Genomic DNA, 19237 nt, shown 5'->3' with positions numbered 1-19237 from the left:
GGCTGCCTCAGAGCATTTCCAGGACTTTTAGCCAGTTTTTAAAATGGAACTTTTCTCTTTCAGTCCTTGGCTGAGCAGGACAGCCAGCCTGGAGGCCACCAGTTAGTGGTCGGGGCAAAGGCCCTGGAGCTACATGGCTCTGGGTTCAAAGCTCAGCCCCTGCCCTGCCGACTCTCCTTTGAAAAGTGAGTGGTCCTCTCTGAGCCTGTTGCTCCGTGGGTAAAACGTGGTAGTAATGGCACTTTCACTTTGAGGGTTGTTGGGAGGACTGAGCAGCAATCACATGCCTGACAGGAAACTCTAGATTTCATCCAGAGATGAAAACGAATTCCGGTAGGGATAGGATAATGAGAGCTGACTGGTTTTCAAACCTCTGGCAGGAGTGGCTTGCTAAGCTTAGAAGTGGAACACCAAACACCTCGTGTCACTTTGTTGCGATCTTTGTTTCATTGCGGTGGTCTGGGATCAGAACCTGCACTATCAGCAAGGTCTGCCCGTGAGGGCTTCCATTGTCTGTGTGATACTTTATGTAATCAATTCCCTCTCGATGAACATCTGGGTTGTTTCCAAACTTTTACCATTAACAATAATTATTGCTTTCTTTTGGAAGGCAATTCAGCAAAGTATTCCACGGTTTTTAGATATGTATATCTAGTAATCGGTCTTCTAGGAATCTATCCTAAGGAAATAATCGTCAAGAAAGAAAAATAAACGTCATTATACATAAAGATGTTCATTGCCAGGTTATTTATAATATTGGAAAACTAGAGACAATTTAAATGTTCACCAATAGAAAAATGGTGAAATAAACCATGATAAGTCTATTCGATAGAATATTACACAATCATTAAAAATGTTTATGTAGACTATGTACTAATACTCCAATAGTGCATATTATTAAGAGAAAAAAACAGGATGCTAATACATTCACAGTGTGATTACATTACAAAGTAAACAAACCTGTGTATAGAAAAAAGCTTTGGAGGAATATAAATTGGTGAAAACTTTTTGGAAGGCAATCTGACCAAAATTGTGAAAGCTTATATTCATTGACTAGGCAATTCTATATTTAGAAATGTGCTCTAAAGAAACAAGATAAAAACTATGAATACATCTATATACAGATGTCCATTGAAGCACTGTTGTAAAAGAAAAACAAGAAAAACCAGGTTGGAACAACCTAAGTATCTGTCAACAGGATATTGACTATATAATGACGTATGCCACATTTCTACTGGGAAATACAATTCAGCAGTTCAAGGGCATGCTCTTTATGTAGCTACATCCAAGGATTCCACACTGCTCAGTAAGAAGGAAGAATTTATGGGTCAGTGTGTGTAGTGTGATCCTGTTTAGGTTAAAACTGGTGTATATTTGTAATTAGTTAGGATGGGTGTGCTGTTAGCAGTCCTTCACTCTAGGGTTGTGGGATTATGGGGACTCTTGCTTTCTCTGTGCTCTTGGAATATTTTTGTCACAATCATGTGTGATCAAAACAAAATTAATACTGATAATTTCATTTTTTTAAAAAAAGGAGTATACTGGGAGGAAATGTACAAAAATCGCAATAGCGGCTCTCTGGAAAGAGAGGGCTGTTGCCTTCTTTTTACTCTTTGGCATTTTCCACATTTTCTTTAATTGAGAATGCGTAACTTTTATAATTAAAAACCAACGTTTAAAAAAATGTTAGTTATATTTTGTCTTTCATAAAGCGATTTGTGGCAGCTCAAAACACACTCTTGGATGTTTTTCCAAGTTTGACAAAAGTAAGACAGTGTTGCTTAGCAGTCACAATGCAGTGAGACCATGACATATGCCACGAAAAATACTAGGGCATGGGGGCGTCCAGCCCAGGTTTGATTCCACCTGGAGCAGGCGCTGAGTGGATGCTAACTAGCTTAGTCTATCCCCACTTGACACAAAAGTGGGCAAAAAGGAGAAAGGATTGTGAAAAGTGTGCACAAGGCTAAGTGTGTATGAGCCGTGGAACTGACACTTATTTGAAACAAAGTTAAGGCAGTTGTGCCCCCACCTCCCCAGAATAGGGAGCTTTTTTAAATACAGACCAGGCTGAACCCTCCCCCAGAGGTTCTGGTTCAGGTTTTTGCAGGGAGGGGTTGGCATTTGATTCTGGAAAGGCTCCCCCAGGCAAGTGATGCTCCTGCACTCCCCTGGGAAGAACTGCTTCAGACAACCTGGCTAAAAATGATCCAAATGCCCAAAAGCAGACAAATAGGAAAAAGGCATCTAAAGGTCACGGACGACTCAAAAGCGGCTGACCCTGCCAAACACGTTATAGATCACTGTAAGGCGAGCAATCCAATATGCTTTGAGGCAAATTGGTTTCGAGGGACTGAGAGAGTCTCCCACCCCAGAGGCCCCGATCCCTGATCTCTACCCTCAGCCTCCCTCATCTGAATCCCACTCTGCTTTTCTTGTCTGAGACTCAGTTTCATCATCTGTAAAATTGGGATAATACTACCACTTCGCAGGGTTGTTGAGAGGATTAAGTCAAATAACAAGGGCAAGCACCTAATCCAATGCTTGGCACATAGTAGGTGCTCAAAAAGTAGCAGCCATCCCCTTATGATCCTCGCTGTCATTGTCATTCTTATTGGTGGAAGGGGCCACTGAGGATGTTTGGGTTGGAGCAAAGTCTTCTGGCAGAAATGGGGGTCTGAAGGGATTGTGAGTACAAGTAGACCCAGGGTTATAAGCTGGCACGAAACCTCAGGGCGGGAATCACCTGGCCAGCATGGGCATCCAAATGGGTGGCCCAGAGGCTGCCAGGCCTGCTTAGTGCCCACGGGAGGCTGTGGCCATGAGGCAGGGACAGCCAGGCCCAGTCCCACCCAGGTGGCCGCCATACCTTTTCGCTACACTTTCTGATGGTGGCCGTGAGCTCACTGACTACCATATCCACACACTTGATACTGGGCTCTTTGAGCTTCTGCACCTGCTTTTTCACTGTGGCTTCAAAAGCGAGGTCAGGTGTGAAGAGGCCCGTCCTGCACCCGGGGAGGAGGAGGAGCAGCCACAGGTGGGCGGGTGGGTGAGGAGAAGGGGAGGAGTGAAAGCCAAGCAGGGCCAGGGTTGGGGTGGAGGATGGCACAGGCATGGGGCAAGAGAGAGAGACACCGACACAGAGAAAGAGAGAGAACAGAAGACAATGTGAGCGTGGGACCCAGCCCCCCCTACCACCACCCAGGGTTGGCACCTCCCAGGTGCTGTCAAGCATCCCCCAGGGCTCTGTGGGTACGGGGGTGCTTCTGAAGGACCAAGCCCCTGCTCTATACAAGGCCGCTTACTGAGTTCAGATCATCTCCCCAGGGCTTCGCCCCACTCCTCAGCTACACTGAGCTTGCCCTCTCTTTCCAATGTCATCTTTGCCACAGCCTTGGGCCCTCCTAAGGGTCTAACCCAGGCCAGAACACCACCCACCCCTTCTGTTCAATTCTAGGTTTCCCAATACCTCTTGGGTTCACTTCACCCTGACTCCAAAGCCCAGTACAATTCCCTACCTTCACTAGGGTTGCTGCATCCAGCTGCCCAGGCTGTGCACTGCACAACTCCAGGGGGCTCCATTTGCATAGACTACAGCGCAGATAATGCCTCCTGGAGTTTGCAGTGCAGCTGCCTGACCTCCACTCTCCAGCTCCCTGCTCTACTCCTGCCCTTCCCTTTCTCCTCAAGGGGTATCTGTTGCCTTTCCTCCAAAGGGGTCTGGAACAATTCAGCTTGGAAAGACAGAAAGAGAGAGAAGAGGAAAGACAGAAAGAGTGGAGGTGGTGATAGAGAGGGGCCAGGGCAGCAGTGGGGAGAGGAAAGGGAGGGAGGCTGGGGGTAAAACTGAATGAGCACTGGACTTGGAGTCCAAAGCCTTGGCTTCCAGGAACAGTTCTGTCACCTCCTAGCTAATATGACCTTGATCTCTTGAGCCTCAGTTTTCCTGCTGTGAAATGGGTGCCATCCTGCCCTGCCCTCCTTGGGTGGTTCTCTGAGGCTCAGATGACATAGCAGATGGAAGAGGACTCTGTCTCTGGAAGGCCAGATGTGGATGGAAGGGACGGAGCAGGTCCTGAGTGAGGCTGGGGTGAGAATGGGGAGGATGAAGGGCTTTGGGGGGGAGTCAGGGTACCTGCTGGACCTGGGTCCTCTGCACTCCTCTGGCCATCCAGGCCCCTGGAGCAGCACCCAAAAAGGTCCTGTACCTCACTTGTGACCAGGGCCAAGGCTTCCCCAAGACCCCTCCTTGGAGCCCCAAAGATGACTCACCTCTGAGGGCAGGGAGGAGGCTCAGGGTCCCCTTAAGCTCTCTTCTTCCTGAGCGGGGGGGCTCTTGGTGGGCTCCCAGGGTCGACAGCCACCATCAACCCTGTTGTACTAGTGTCTAATCTCTTGGTCTCCTAAGCCTGGCGGCCAGGAGACGGGTGAGGCCCCCTCGGAGAGCCCCCCTCTCCTGGTCTGTGGTGACCTGCCTCCCCCACCCCGCTGAGGTCTGTACATGCTACCGAGGAGGCAGTGGGAGACGTGGGGAAGGAGCGCCTGGCAGCAGTGCAGGATGGGGGCAGAGGCGGGGGCTGGCCTGGGCCGCCAGGTTACCTTCTTGGTGCACTGTCTAACGGTGCTGATTAGCTCCGAGATAACCATGTCCACACACTTGAGACACGGTTCTCGGATCTTCTTCACCTGCTTTTTCACAATGGTCTCAAAGGCCATGTCTGGGGTAAAGAGCCCCGTTCTGAACACCCAGAGCGGGAGAAGGGCAGTGTCACAGGCCAGCTCTCACCAGGAGTGCCAGGCCAGGGCCCTGCCCCACTCCCCTGAGCTCTGCCCTCAGGGTCCTCCCACTACCCCTCTCTGGGCTTCATTGTGCCTATCTGTAAAATGGGCAGGAGGGATTCTAAAGAAGGACGATCAATTGATGTTCTTTGGGACAAGACAAGGTCTGCTTATAACTGCGTTCAAGTCCTGCTTCCTCTTAAGTTTCTGTTCATACAAAAGTTTCTATGGTTTGAAAACTGCCGAACTGGGTTCTCTTGAAGAGCCTTTCCAGGAATAGAGCATTTTATTTAAAGACTAAGAGAGGTGTTTTTTTTGTTTTTTTTTTCTGGGGCTTGGCCAATGCAGTTATCAGTCTGTAAATTCCATGCCAAACCTTGGAATTGAGCCTGCATGAAAACAGGGGCACTTTGGTCTTGTTCACTGCCTGGCACACAGCAGGTACTTTAAATTTCCTCGTTGAAAGAACACATCGTGTAAATATGGGCTCCTGAAGGGGGTCTAACCCCCTTCTATTTCCCAGTGCCCCCTCCTGCTCCACAGACCTTGGGGTTGGCTAGGAGGGAAGTGGGGTGGGATGGGGCCCACTTTGGGCTCTTGGGACCACGGAGGGGCTGGAGTGATGAGAGGCCCTGTCCCATCATAAAAGGACACAAGCCAATACCTAGACGCCCCACCCCAAGCCCTACTCAGTGGTTCGGGCAGCTTTGAGTAGCTACCTGGGTGGAACTGGGGGTGCTGTCGAACCCTAGGAAAGGGCAGAGGGCCCAGACCCAGAGGGTGCTACCCAGCCACCTATGTCCTGAGCTCTGCCCAGCTAGTCCAGTCTCCAGGCCCTGTTCCCAGGAATAGCAAAGGAGGAGAACAACAGGTTGTAGCAATGGTGGTGGCCCAAGCCTCCCATCCATCTCCCCAGCCGGAGCCTGCCCGAGCTGGGGGCCAGAAAGTCAGAGTTGAGGGGACCAGGACTCTTGGTCCTTCCTTAGGGAGGTTAGCTTCACCAATCCGTGTGCCTCTGAACTAGATCCCCTGCCTTCCGGGGTTTGCCCCCCCTGCCACCCCCCTCCCAATACATGCCTAATGCCATGGATATTCTTGATAGCGTAGCTGATCTCCCTGCGGAGTTCCTTCTCGTCAAACTCCATCTGCGCACGAGAACAAAAGATGGCTGGTCAGGGCCTGTCCTGCTACCTGATGGGGGAGGTCAAGATGGGGGCCTGCCCCGCTCCCAGGGCTGGGCACCAGGGCCTCTGGTGGGGTCAGAAAGGCGTACATGGGAGAGTCCTGAGCCCCCCTGCCCCGGGGAGCCTGTCCTACCTTGACTAGCTCAAAGGGGAAGCGCTCATGAAAGATCCGGTTGATGCGTGCTCCCCCCGAAAGTTCATAGGTGTCGATCTGGTCCCCTGAGCCCTCAATGCGCTTCTCAAAGTCCACGGCGAACTGCTGGACCATCCTGGGGGGAGAGCGGTGTGGCCTGAGGGGGTGGCAGCAGCCCAGTGGAGGGGGCCCCGGGAGAGCCCTGTGCCGAGATGCTGGGGGAAGGGGCAGCTCAGGGGTGGGGAGGGCCTCACTGCAGCAGGGCCTTGGTCTTGCGCGCTGGGTCATCAGGGCGGAAGTTCTTGTACTCGTCCACCTCCTTCTCGATGGATAGCAGCTGGCTCTGAAGTTTGTTCCGCAGCCCCGGCAGGGTGTCCCGAATGTGGTTCGTCAGTTGCTAGGGTGGGGGTGAGATAAGGGTTAAGGCCGTGGTCACAAATCCAGAATGCCCACAGGGTCAGGCCGCAAGGGGGGCTGTGCCGGGGAGCAGGCCGTGGACGTGGTGAGGTAGACAGCTGGAGTGGGCAGCCACAGCCCTGCCCACCAGAACAAAAGATGACTAAGGGCAGCGCCTGGCACACAGCAGGTGCTCATTGAATTCATGAATGAATAACTCAATTTTCAAAGAAGCCAGCAATCTAGATTTTTATTTGAAATCACCCACTTTTTGACTAATTTAATATTTTCGGACGCCATGGTCTGCTTCAGGGGCAGCGATGGCTGGCAGCTGTCCCCTCCTCAAGTCCTCACTCTGGCTATGTCCTCACACGGTATCTCCCTGAACCTCACGATGACCCTAAAAAAGTGTCTTATCATCATTATCACCATTTTACAGATGCAGAGGTAGAGGCTCAGAGAGCTGGAGAGTGTCTCTGGGTGAATACCAAAGCTGGGATTGGAACCAGGACTCTGGCCTCCAGACTCCCCAATCCTGTCCCCTGCCACACTGCATTCCCCATTGCCTTCCTCCTATCAACACACGCACGTCTCAGTTCTGGGAGCCCCAGTCCAGATGGAGAAACATCCTAGGAAAGCCCCTGGGATTGCTGTCCCCCTCTCCAGGTCAGCCTCTCCCCATTTCAGAAGGAAACAAGGTCTTCAGCCGTGTACACTCCAATACTGGCCTCCAAACCCAAGCCCTTGCCAGTGCCACCCTCCCCACAAGGTCTTGGTCTTCTCTCCATCCTTAGGGGTTCCAGAGCTCCCCTCCCAGGCCCCAGACAGGGAAAGGGAAAAGTCAGCAAAGCTCTGCTACTTCATTGTGGGACAGTGGGCAAATTCCTTTGCTTTTCTGGGCCTCAGTTTGTTCATCTGTATAATAGGGATGCTAACCTCTGTTGGTGACCCTCACAAAACACACTTAAATGATTCTGTTCTCATGCTGGTTTCTCCAGGCCTCATTCTGGCCTGAGCCACTACCTGGTTGAGGACCTTCTGCAGGTAGGGTGTGCCCATGCGGTCAGCCAAGTGGCGGTAGGATGGGTGGGAGAGGAAAAACTTGCGTTCGGCGGCCAAGGCAGCCGTGATGTCCTTCTTGCCATCGATGTCCTTTTGGCTCCGGTTCACCACCCCAATGTAGCCTGTGGATGGGGTCGAGGTCAGGGTCAACCAGCTTTTTAGAGAGCAGGGGTGAAGGGAAGGCAGTGGAGTGGGTCAGGGGAGTGGCCTGCCTACCTCTGCGCAGGGGGAGCAGCTTGTTCTCCAGCACGTCGCGGGCATCTGTGCCCTCGTCCATCAGATCCAACTTGGTGATGACCCCGATGGTGCGCTGACCTGGGGGGCAGCAAGGAGAGGGTTGTCTACATCTGCTCTTGCCTCACACAGGAGGCCCCATGCACTCTCACTCCCACACTGCTGCCCCCATCTCGCCACTCCCTCCATCACTCACTGCCAGCTTCTGCTCTCCCTACCCCTATTCATTCTCCACAGAGTGGCCAAAATGATTTTTAAAGGCATAAATTGGATCTCACCACTGCTCGCTTAGACCCTCCAGTGGCTCTCTCTTACACTGTGGATAGACCCCCAGGGCCTTGCGCCATTGGTGGCTTCAGGTAGGAACCTACCCTGGGGGTCCACCTCCTTGGCGATCTTCAGGGCATCGGAGTTCGCCAGGTCGGAGTTGGCCGGGGACACGGCCAAGATGAGGCAGTTCTCCTTGGTGACAAACTGCATAAGCATGTCCCGGATCTGGAACTCGATGTCGGCAGGTTGGTCCCCCACTGGGACCTTGGTCATTCCGGGCAGGTCCACCAGGGTCAGGTTCAGCACTGGACAGGGCGGCGAGAGGGCGGGCTGAAGGCACGGGGCGTGGCCGTGGGCGGGCGGATTCAGGAACAGGGCCGGCCCAAGGGAGAATGGCCGAAGATGGGTGGGGTTAAGGAAAGACACTGGGTGGGCTAAAGCAGTCCGTTGGAGGCGTGGCTAGGAGTGGGCGGAGTCACGGCAAGGTGAGGCTTGGGGGCAGGACGCTCAGAGGAGGGGACTGTGGGGGCGGAGTCTGCCGGAGGAGGGTCGCCCACACAGGGAGGTGCCAGCAAAGGGGTGGGGCCAAGAAAATAGTCCTAAGGGGCAGGACTAAGCGAGGGAGCCCAGAAACAGGGGGCGGGGCCAGGTCTCCTCACCATGCGGTGAATAGACACGGAGGTTGATGGGCACGGGTGAGATGCCCTTGTTGGTGCCGGTGACCCGGTCGGTCTCAGCCTCGATCTCCAGGCGCACCTCCTCGAAGTCGGTGAACTTCTTCCCCTTGCAATGCAGGAACTCAGCATATTCTGCTCCAGAAGCGGGGGTGGGGGGTAGGGGATGGGAGGATTGGAAAGAAGGTGGGGGAGTCAGCATCATAGCCCGGAACCCACCTGCGTCCCATCTACCACTGGGAATAGAACTCCACCCCAAACACTGCCTTCTCCTCCCTCCCCACAACAACGCTGCCTCTCGGTTATGGATTTGTATCCCCACTGTCCAGATGGGGAATCGAAGCCCAGAGAGGGGAAGCCCTGCCCAAAGTCACACAGCAAGCTAGTTCAGCAGCTAGGCTGAACCTTGGGTATGGGGTGGGGGACTGGAGAGGCCAGCCCGCCTGCTGGGTGGAGGAGAGCACGTACCTGTGGTAGCATTGACAAGCTGCAGGACCAGGGGCCGTCTGGTGACAATGCCAGATCCTCGGGGCAGGAAGTCCCTGTGGTGAATAGGTGAATCAGAGGTGAGAGGAGGGTCAGGGACCAAGGAGGTTCCCTCTGTCCTAGGTGCACCTGTCCTGCCACCAGGGGCTCCAACGCTCCCCCATAGTATCCCATCACACCTTAGCCCAAAGGCTTCAGGTCATTAAGGGGAGACCGTAGCTCAGAAAGGTGGAAAAGAGCTCCCCAAGTCCCCTGGGTCACAGAATTGATGCATCTGAGCTGTCAAGAGACAAGACCAACAAGTTCCCAGGCCTCTCTCAGGTCTGCCTTATGTTGGTTCTGAGCCAATGGGAAGTCCCTGTCCCAACTCAGCCACTTCCAGTCAAGGCAGGAGAAACTGAGGCACAGGGTGCCCCACATGCATAAGTGTCCAGTGGCCACAGAACGGATTCCAAGGAAACAGAGCTGTACCTCCTCCCCTCCCTTCCGCTGTGCGGAAGGGCTGCATCTCACTTCCCCTTCCCAGGGCCCTGTCGGGCTGGGGTTGAGGATGAGGGGGGTAGGGGGAAGAAAGAGGCAAGGAAAAGAGCTCATGCCTAAGTGCCTACTGCACTCCAGGTTCTTTGTGGGCAACATCTCAGGGACTCCACACGATAGCCCCGTGAGGTAGGTGCTGTTATCATCCCCATTTTACAGATGAGAAAACTGAGGTTCAGAGATGTTCAGGTTGCGCCGCTGGTATCTAACTAGCAGACCCTGGACCCAGATCAGTTTAACTCTGCAGTGAAAGCTCCCTGCTCTTCAATCCCATGGAGACCCAGCTCCCTTGAAGAACTGGACTAAGGGGTTCCAAAGGCACCCCCTGCCCCCAGACCCGATGTCTATACCTCAGACATCTGCTTGTGCTGATGTCAACCTCAGCGGCCCTTTTGGCTAACTCTTGTGGGTACAAATTCATTCTGTCCTGTCAACTCTTCTCATTTCCCCTCCTCCATGGCCCCACCCAGGCCAGCACAGGCCTGGGGGTGGAGGCCTCCCCAGGGATCAGGCTGTCAGAACCCACAGTCACGGGATCCCCAGGACCCAGGAAAGGGGAGAGGAAGCTAGGGTCTGAGGGACTGTAAGGATCCAGTCAGCCGTCTCATTCATGGAGAGCCACACAGAGGCCCAGGGAGGGGAAAAGACACACTGAAGTTCATGCAGGGCTGGGACAGAGCCAGAGCAAGAATCCTGCGCTTCTGCCACCAGCCCAGAACCTGACTGGGACTCAGACAGCTTCTTGAACCCCAAGGTTGGGGCAGAGGGTCCCGGGGACAACAGAGTAGGTCCAGGTTCCTGGGGTCCAGGCCTTCTCTTGGGGTCCTGTGGAGGCCTCCCTCCTCCTGTGTCCTTACCCTGCCGTTCCCTCTGGGGAGATAATGGGGAGGACTCAGCCACTTGCGTGGAAGAAGGAGAAGGATGATAAATCCTGCATTTATTCATCATTTCTAGGTGCTAGGCAAGTACTTTGTACTTTGCCAAACTGCGAGCTTCAGAAGGGCAGGGCTTGCATGTTTCTGTCCCCCACCACTGTACTCCAGTGCCCAGCACAAGGCTTAGCACACAAGAGGTCCTTAATAAATGCTGACCGAATCCCCAAGTCCTCAAACAGTGCTCTGATAGGCAAATGATCATTTCATAGATGTGGCAACTGAGGCTCAGAGAGGTGGAGGGACTTGTCCCAGGTTACCAGTCGGGGCTGGCAGAGCTGGGATTTAATCCTGAGTGTCTGTTGGACCCCAGAGCCTGGGAACTTCCCTGGGAAACTCTGCTGCTCCCTAAACTCGAGGAGCCAGACGTGGCTTTTTATTGACTTCATTTCAGCTCTGCCTACGACACATTTAGGAGCAGCTGCTCTGTGCCAGGCCCTGTGCTGGGCCTTGGGGAGGGGAGACGATGAGTCAGACAGTTCCCACCCCAGGAGCTCAGTGTGGGGGGGAGACAGACGACAGACAAGTAAACAGATAATGCAATGCAGTGTGACTTGTGCTGGAACCGAGGTGCAGCAGGCAGCACAGAGAAGGAGGTGATTAACCGTGTGGATGGACTTCCTTTCCCTCTCTCTCCCATTCCTTACTGACTCCTTTGGAAGGGTGACCCCTAGTATTTGGAACAGGCCACTGTTCTTACAGAGCTTGGGGTGGGAATGGGGGCCTGGGGTCCACTCTTTTCCCCACTAGCTCCTCACCCAGCAATACCATGGCAACAGTAGTTGCCATGGAAACTGCAGGAGGGGCTGGGAAGGATGGGACTCCCCACAGAGAGGCCCCCACCATTGCAGAGACACGGACTTTCCCTAGAGCTCTTCCCTGAGAGCCCTTCCCCCGCACAGATGGGCCCATGGCAGGCCTGGGCCCTGGCAGGCCTGAGGGGCAGAGGTTTGGGAGGGGCCGCGTAGAAGGTGCCCAGGGCTAGGCTAGAGGGGGTGGCCGGGGTCTGGACCAGCCCTGCCCCAGGACTACTTACAGGACAAGCAGCTTATGGGAAGTGGAGATCAGAGGGCAGGGCCATATGTAGGAGCAGAGCCCGTCCTCAGACCAGCATTTCCTGGGTTAGGGTGGGGATGGGGTGCTCGCGTGGGAAGGGGCCCCATCTCTGCCATGGCCCAGGTTCTCAAAGTGAGGCCCTCATATGGCAGGAGGGCATCAGAATTCCCTGGGCAGCTTGTTCAAATGCATATTCCTCAGACCTGCTGGGTTAGAATCTCAATTGGAGAGGTGGGGCAGAGGAGGGGAGAAGGGGAGCTGAATTTTAAACATGCTCCCCATGTGATTTTCATGTTCTCTTTCAAGTTTAAGGATCACTTAGTGCCAGGCATAGGCCCTGGGTTCGAATCCCACCTTGGCCATTCCTGGGCCTGGTGCCCTTGGGCAAGTTGCTTCGCTCTGGGCCTGAGTCCTCAGCTGTGGACCGGTGTGATATAAACTGGGCGTCATGTACTCTACCCCATATGGCTGTGGCATATGGAGACTTTCGACGGAAAGAGCTTAGCCTGTGCCCTGTATACAGTAGGCGCTCAGCAGCTGCAGGGGGCTGCCGAGGACTGCCTCCTGTTCTCAGCCTCCTTCCTAGGAGGATTGCCAAGTAGCAGCAAGGAATCCAAGATCCTGAAGAACCTGTGCCTCACCTCCTCCGGCCACTGACTCGTATCTTAGGATTTTGGCCACGAAATGTTGGATAGAAACGATGGACACTGAGGAGGAGAAGCTTTCAGGCGCCATCTCTCTCCTCCCATCATTGTCCACAAGGTGGGACATAGGTCCAGAGAGGAGCAGGGAGCTATGAGGACATACGGTGGTGAGAGCGGTGACCGAGATGGGACCCACGCCTGGACAGGCATTGAAGAGCACCTGGTGGGCTCCCCTGTCCAGACTGGGAGAGCCTCACTCCCTGCCAGACTCCTGCGCTGGGCACAGGCTCAACACCTAGTAGGTGCTCACACAACTCAAAGGAGGGAGCATGGCTCAGGCCTCGCAGTTTCTCAGCTCCAGCCTTCACCTGGACACACTGTTCCCCCGGCGCTCTGTTAACGTGCTCCCTGTCACCGCCCCATCGGGGATTTGGGCCTGATGCAACCTCCAGCCAGTGATGCTCGTGCACCTCCCACCCGAGTCCTAGTTTGTCTGAGCGGGAGAGAACAGGTGCCCAGAGAAGTGTGTCGGGCCCACCAGCCTCGGTGGCCGTGTGGGCAGGATGGATGGTGGCATGCCAGCTCTCCCCACTCATTCTGGGCAGATGGTGGTTTCCCAGGGAGGCCTTGCCTTGCCATCTGCAGAGGCTCCTTCAACCCTGAAGCACAGGGAGGATGAAATAAACACCTCTCAGGACCTCCAAAGCACATGCTTCCTGTCTGAACTGGCACTGTCACCCCCAGAGGGATCTGGAGAAGGTACACTAAAGGTACCCCTACTTGGATGCCTGAGATCTGGGGCCAGAGCACAGGGACCCTGGTTGCCAGGTCCTGTTGAATGCAAACTATGCCAGAGGATATCATGCTTGGTCTGGCATGTACCCAGTGGCTGTCATCCGTATAAGTCTCCTATTTCCTGGGCTCTGATGTCAGATAGGCCCAGCATTGAATATCAGAGCTGCCAGTTAGAAGCTGTGTAGCTGTGGATAAATGACCGTACTTCTTTGAGCCTCAGTTTCCACATCAGTAAAATGGGCTGCTATGAGGTTTATATAAGTTAATTCCTGAATTAATCGTAGCTGTTGTGATTATAAATTATGATAACTTGTTAAGCAAGCTGAAAACACAGGCTGGGCTCCCACAACAGTGTCACCAAATAATGCAGGAGGGAGGGAGCTGGAAGGTGGGTTTCCTGGGGGCTGGAAGAGTAAGCAGTGGGCCAGGATCTTTTCAGCCACATCTTGTCCCTGGGAGTGGAAGGCCAGGGGCCCAAGTGGGTTCTGAGGTGCCCTCTGAAGCAGGGAGCTGGGGTGGAGGTGAGGGAGCAGACGGGCCAAGAAATACAGTTGGGAGGAGGTGAGGCTGCCTCCAGGAAACAAGTCCCTCTCTGTTCCCCCTGCCCCAGGAGGCCCCAGGCGTGCCTGTGTCACACAGCCCATGAATTTCCAGCAGAGGTTTGAACATTTCAGGGCAGTCCTGGCCTTGGCTTCCCCTCATGTTCTGATGCCCTGAGAGCAGGGACTGGCTGGTAGTGTTTACCACCGTGTCCCCAGCACCCAGCACGGAGTCTGCCACATACCAGCCATGCCTGGCACCCCTGTTGGCCAAACGAATGATTTCAAGATGAGCGCCTCCAGTTGTCCTGTCATCACCCTCACTGTACAGATATGGAAAGTGAGGTACAAAAAGGAAAGAGTGCTGTCCAAGATCATAATGCAAGTTGGTGACAGGGTAGGACGGGTACCCAGGGCTCTGGACCCCAGGTCAGGCGCTGTCTCCACAACAACCATTTCCTCTAGCAAAGAAAATCTATGATCTTTTCTCCATCTTATCCTTCCATCCTTCCTACCTTTCTTCTTTGTCTCCTTCCTTCCTTCTTTCCTTTCTTCCCTCCCTCCCTTCTTTCCTTCTTCCTTCCCTTCTTTCCTAGCATTGATGACTTTATATTTTCAAAAGGGAAATAGATTTTTCTTTTGCCCCCTACTTTTAAAAATCATATGTTCTCCCTTTTTTAAATGTTCAGAAAATACCTAGAATGTTTAAAAAATAAAAAAGCAACCATCATTGCCACACCTGGGGAGCACCACTGTGAACATTTTATCATTTAGAATAATAATCATGGCAAACACTGATGGATGGTTGACTGATCGCCAGGGAGTCTGCCGGGGGGCTTTCCAATCTACATCATCACAAGGTGGTTTGTGGGGGAGATGGAAGTATTCTAAAATTAGCTGTGATGATGGTTGCACGAATCTGTAAATAAATATGCTAAAAAATCATTGAGTTGTGCACTAACACCGGCTGAATTTTATGGCTTGTAAGTTACACCCCAGTGAAGCTGTTTAAGAAATCTTCACCCTCTTGACTACTCCGGCACAGGGCTGTTTGAAGTTGCTGTGACCAGTTTCCCCATCTTACAGGGGAGAAACTGAGGCTCAGAGACAGGAAGTCAGGTGCTCCTCACATGTCCACACACAGACAGGACTCCTCCCCACACTTAGGTGGCAGCTGGAGCTACCCAACAGCTCACCATAAACATTTCCCGTCATTCAGTCGGGAGCTGTATCTGGACCCTTAGCACAGCAGTTTGATGCGAAGGATGCTCAGCTCCACTGTTAAATTATTTCCCTGCTCTGAACCTCCATTTCCCCATCAGTGAAATGGGACACAGTCCACAGAGCAAAGGGTCCCCAGGGGCCAAGAGAAGGTGCCCAGCTGGAGCACCTCTCCTAGGCCACGCTTGAGTGCCCTGGAATTCTCTCTCAAGCAATGTCAAGCCCCATGTTAGGGTCTGCCCTCCGGAGGGCTGTCCTCACTGTGGGGAGACAGTCCGGGGACAAGGGCGGATCCTTTCTTGGGGTATGGATGGAGCTGAGATATGAGGGCTGGGGTATCCACATGCAAAACCAGGAGGCCCCTTGTGGAACAGGATGGAGTGGGAAGAGAGGGGCAGCCTGGGAAGAAGGGCCACCTGCTCCCACTCCTCCACATCCCACCACAGAACTCTGAAATTTTAAATTCAAAACCAGCCTGCCAGGTTGTTATGCAGGTGTGTTTGTCAAGGTGGGAGGGCAGAATGTATTGTATTTAGCAATCCCGTGGCTTGATTTATAATTGGAGTATTTAGACATATGGCACATGGGCCTCTGTTTCTGTTCTTATAGCACTGTAGCCATGACTGGCTTCCTCGGCTCCTGTCCCTTGTACCAGCTTGCCTGCATCCCCTCCCTTGAGGCTCTGACCCTCTGACCCCAGCCAAGACCCGAGGATTCTTCTGGCGCCAGGATCAGATGCAGAAGCTGATGCCATCTGCCAGAGTCACCTTTCATTCCCAGCTCCACTGGGTGGGGCGGGGGTTGGGGAAGAGGTCTCTGGCCCAGGCGGGCCGTGAGTCTAGCTATGGGCCTGTCTCCACCTGTGGCAGGAGCATGCTCTGAGCAGTGTGTCTGCCCTGCAGGCAGCAACATGGGCTCTCTGGGTGGAGGTGGCTGTCCAGGGGCCACTAGAGCCTCCCACCCTTCCTGTGGCCTCCGCTCCTTGGGCCTTTGCTCAGGTAGGCCCCGCACCTGGAGCATGTTCACTCATTTGCCTGAAGACGTATTTTTGCTCGGGTCCAGATTTAAATGCTCAGATGCCTTCTCTGGCCCCCTGACGACTCCTCTGCCTTCAACGCCAAGCTCCTCGTGCCCTTCTTCAAACACACAACAAAAGAGCTCTTTGTGTGATTTAGCGTCTGTCTGTCCCACTCAGCTGTGAGCCCCCTTGAGAGCAGGGATGGTCCGGCTTGTTCACAGCCATATGCTCAGTGCCTGGCACGCTGCAAGTGCCAAGGAGATGTCAATTCCCTCTGCCTGCTCTGGTCAGTGACTTTCTATCTATGATGTCTCCGTTATCTCCTATTCCTCTTTGGCCTCAGTCTCAAAATCTGGGAAATGGGACCACTAAAGTGTATCCCGAAATGTTCAGAGGAAGAGACAGAACTAAGTAGGGGGGATGGGCTGCCCCCCATGGGAAGGGCTGAAGCTAACCACGAGAGGGGCCCTCAGAGGCCAGAGAGGAGCGCCAGGTCTTGCTGAGATGAGAATGTGGAGGAAGAGGCGAGAGGACTAGTAGAGGCAGGGAGCCTGAGTGGGGTAGGCAGAGTCAGCGGCTCACAGGGAAACCCAAAACCTTGCCTCCCAGGCTACCCATGCTTGCTCTGGGCAGAGGCTCACTCACCAGCCCCTTGCCTCACGCTGGATGGAGAAGGTCCCCCACCCCTAGCCCCACCCTGGCCCAGGCAGGAACAGAACTGGTGTGTCTTCTATGCCAGGCCTTCCCCAGAGCACTTTGCAGGCATTATCTCAACGCTTACCGCAATCCCATCCGATGAGGAAATAGTAGCTGAGTAGGGCTCAGCTTGTAAGTGGCACAGCTGAGCTACAAACCTCAGTCTGATTCCAGAGCCTGAGCTCTCAGACCCTCTGCCACATTCCCACTGGCCTTGGCCTCTCCGGGGGCCAAGCAGGCAGGGAGGGTGGGCTCTGTCCATTTGTCAACCTGCCTGGGCACCAGAGTGAAAGGCTGGGGTGCTGGAGCCTGGAAGCTTGTCCTAGGACACCCCACTCTTGGAGCTTGATGGGTATTAGGAGGAGGGGTAGGCAGCCGGGGTCAGACAAAGCAGAGCCTAGAGCACCAGGCATCTGCTCATGAAATTCTGGGGTGTCTGGGGTCCCACGCACACTCCTCTATCTGCAGTACCCCTAGGATGATCTCATCTACTCTACAAGGACGAATTCCAAATTTATATTCCCAGCCCACCTTCCCTGAACTCCAGACTTGCATTCCCACACTGCACACGCTACATCTCAGACTCAACATGTTCAAAACCAAACTCCTGATCTTATCCCCGCCCCCACACCTGCTCCTCCCACACTCCGTTAATGGCACCAACACCCACCCAGGGTCAAGATGCTGAAGTCATCCTTGATCCCTCTTTTCTCACCCTCCACAGCCCATCCACGGGCCAGTCTTGTGGGACCTTCCTCAAAATATGTCCTAAACCACACCCTGTCCCTCCTCTCCACTGCTGAAGCCTGGTCCAGGCCCCATCACCTCTTGCTCATCCCAGCAGCCTCCTCACTTGTCTCCTGTCCCCTCTTAACGTCCCTAAGTCACACACTTGCTGGAATCAGCTCAAGTCACTCCACTACTTAAAAGCTTCTGCTAATAAGGAAAACAAACCCAACTCCTCACCATAGTCTGAGGACCTTGTAGGTCTAGCCCCCATCTCCCTCTCTGATACCATGTCCCCAGTGCCCCCCAAACACCAACCACAGTGGCTCCTTTCTGTTCTTCAAACACACCAAATTTTGTTACTGCCCCAGGGCCTTTGCATTTGCTGTTCCCTCAGCCTATAATGCTTCTCTCCACATGGCTTCTCATCCCTTAGTTCTCATCTCAGATGCCACTCCGTCCTAGAGACCTTCCCTGACCTCCCTGTGGAAAGCAGCCCTTCTCTCCTCCCCGACAGTGACCACGTTCTCCAGGTGTCTTCTTCACACACATTCTTCTGGATTCACTCTTTCAGTTTTCTCTCTGCAATGCAGAGCTTCTGTCTTTTCTATCATAGAATCCCCAGAGCCGAGACACTGTGGACACTTCATGAGTGTTTGCTGAAATGACTGAACGAATCAGCCTCAGTTTTCCCTCTGTAAAAGGGGGATGAAGAAATAGCATAGATCAGACAAGTCCGAGCAGGGTCCTGGGCAGCTGCTGGCCACCTCCATTGCAGAGCTGAGAACAGGGTCCTCCTGGGAGCCCGGGAGCCCAGGCCGGCCTACAGCTGCCTCTACTTCCTCTGATGCATTTTTCCACTTCCTCTCCATGGGGGATTGACTCCTGGGAAGTCCCAGGAGGCTGAGCGGCTGTTACCATGCTCACCAGTCTGGGGACCCAGCCCTAGGTAGAGAGGTCAGGAGCCCATGAGGGAGCAGGCAGGGCTTGCTGGGGGCCCCACTGAACCTTGGTTTTTCACCTGCTCTACCCTGGGCCTGCATCTGGATACCTGGTGCAGCCTCTTCCAGGGCCACCGTCAAAGAGCATTAGGGTTCGGAGAGCAGCGCAAGGGCCCAGGCCTCCTGGGCCAGAGTCCACATCCTGCACCATCACTCGACAAAGAGTTGCTGAAGTCAGCTGTGGCCGGGCTGGCCTGCTGTGCTACCTACAGACTGACACCTCTCTCTCCTGGACAGTAAACTCCAAAAGGGCAGGCAGGGGTCAGGTCTGTCCTGGCACATGCAGGCCCCCAAACCTAACTATCAATACCCGCCCCCACGTGTTGACAAAAGGACTTTTACACCCATGGACTCATTGGAGCTCCACAGCCACCGTCTCAGGAAGGCAGGGCAGCAGCCATCATTGTTCCCATCCTACAGATGGGGAAAATGGAGGCCATACCATTCCATGTCCCTGTGCTCAGTACTGGGCTTGGCTCTCAGAGGCTGTGCAAGGTCGAGACTAGGAACCTGGGCTCTGGAGTCTAATAGGCACTGTCTATGTGACCTTGGGCGAGGCATCTAACCTCAAGGTCTAGTTTCCTCATCTAGGCACCATGGTACCTGCCTCATGGGGCTGTTGTGAACCATCTTGTGAAGCATGGTGTGGGCACATGGGAAGGGCACAGAAGATGGGAGCTAAGGTCGCCTTCCCCACCAGCACCTGCCCAGAGCACACAACCTGGCACAGAGCAGGAGTTCAGCAAACATTCAATGGATGAAAGGTAGGAATGTGGTTTGTACACTGTAAAGTGCTGGATATCTATGAGTGCCATTTAAAGGGTTAAGGCCTCCAGGGTCCCTCCACCCCC

At 53.9% G+C, this 19237-nt stretch overlaps 1 protein-coding gene across 20 annotated transcripts in view; it reads right to left on the bottom strand.

The window, feature by feature from the left end:
• The window catches only part of DNM1 (dynamin 1), a 40332-nt gene that overhangs the window by 19188 nt on the left and 1907 nt on the right, over nt 1–19237 (bottom strand). For 16 of the 20 annotated variants that reach the window (XR_004424652.1, XR_004424654.1, XR_004424659.1 and 13 more), the window contains exons 2-10: nt 9204–9277; nt 8721–8870; nt 8163–8366; nt 7774–7872; nt 7519–7679; nt 6354–6496; nt 6100–6235; nt 5860–5927; nt 2870–3008 (exon numbers count right to left, since the gene is read on the bottom strand). Coding sequence is in view for 12 of the 20 variants with exons in the window: in XM_033122985.1 (XP_032978876.1) it covers nt 2870–3008; nt 5860–5927; nt 6100–6235; nt 6354–6496; nt 7519–7679; nt 7774–7872; nt 8163–8366; nt 8721–8870; nt 9204–9277 (1174 nt within the window). In the remaining 8 variants the exon portion in view is untranslated. Of the gene's footprint in view, nt 1–2869; nt 3009–4602; nt 4742–5859; nt 5928–6099; nt 6236–6353; nt 6497–7518; nt 7680–7773; nt 7873–8162; nt 8367–8720; nt 8871–9203; nt 9278–19237 lie in introns of all 20 variants that reach the window. The other 4 variants (XM_033122989.1, XM_033122979.1, XM_033122981.1 and 1 more) reach the window with 1 other exon arrangement.

Source organism: Rhinolophus ferrumequinum, chromosome 12, assembly GCF_004115265.2.
Source record: "Rhinolophus ferrumequinum isolate MPI-CBG mRhiFer1 chromosome 12, mRhiFer1_v1.p, whole genome shotgun sequence".
Classification (NCBI taxonomy): domain Eukaryota; kingdom Metazoa; phylum Chordata; class Mammalia; order Chiroptera; family Rhinolophidae; genus Rhinolophus; species Rhinolophus ferrumequinum.
This window is presented reverse-complemented; position numbering and strand designations above follow the sequence as displayed.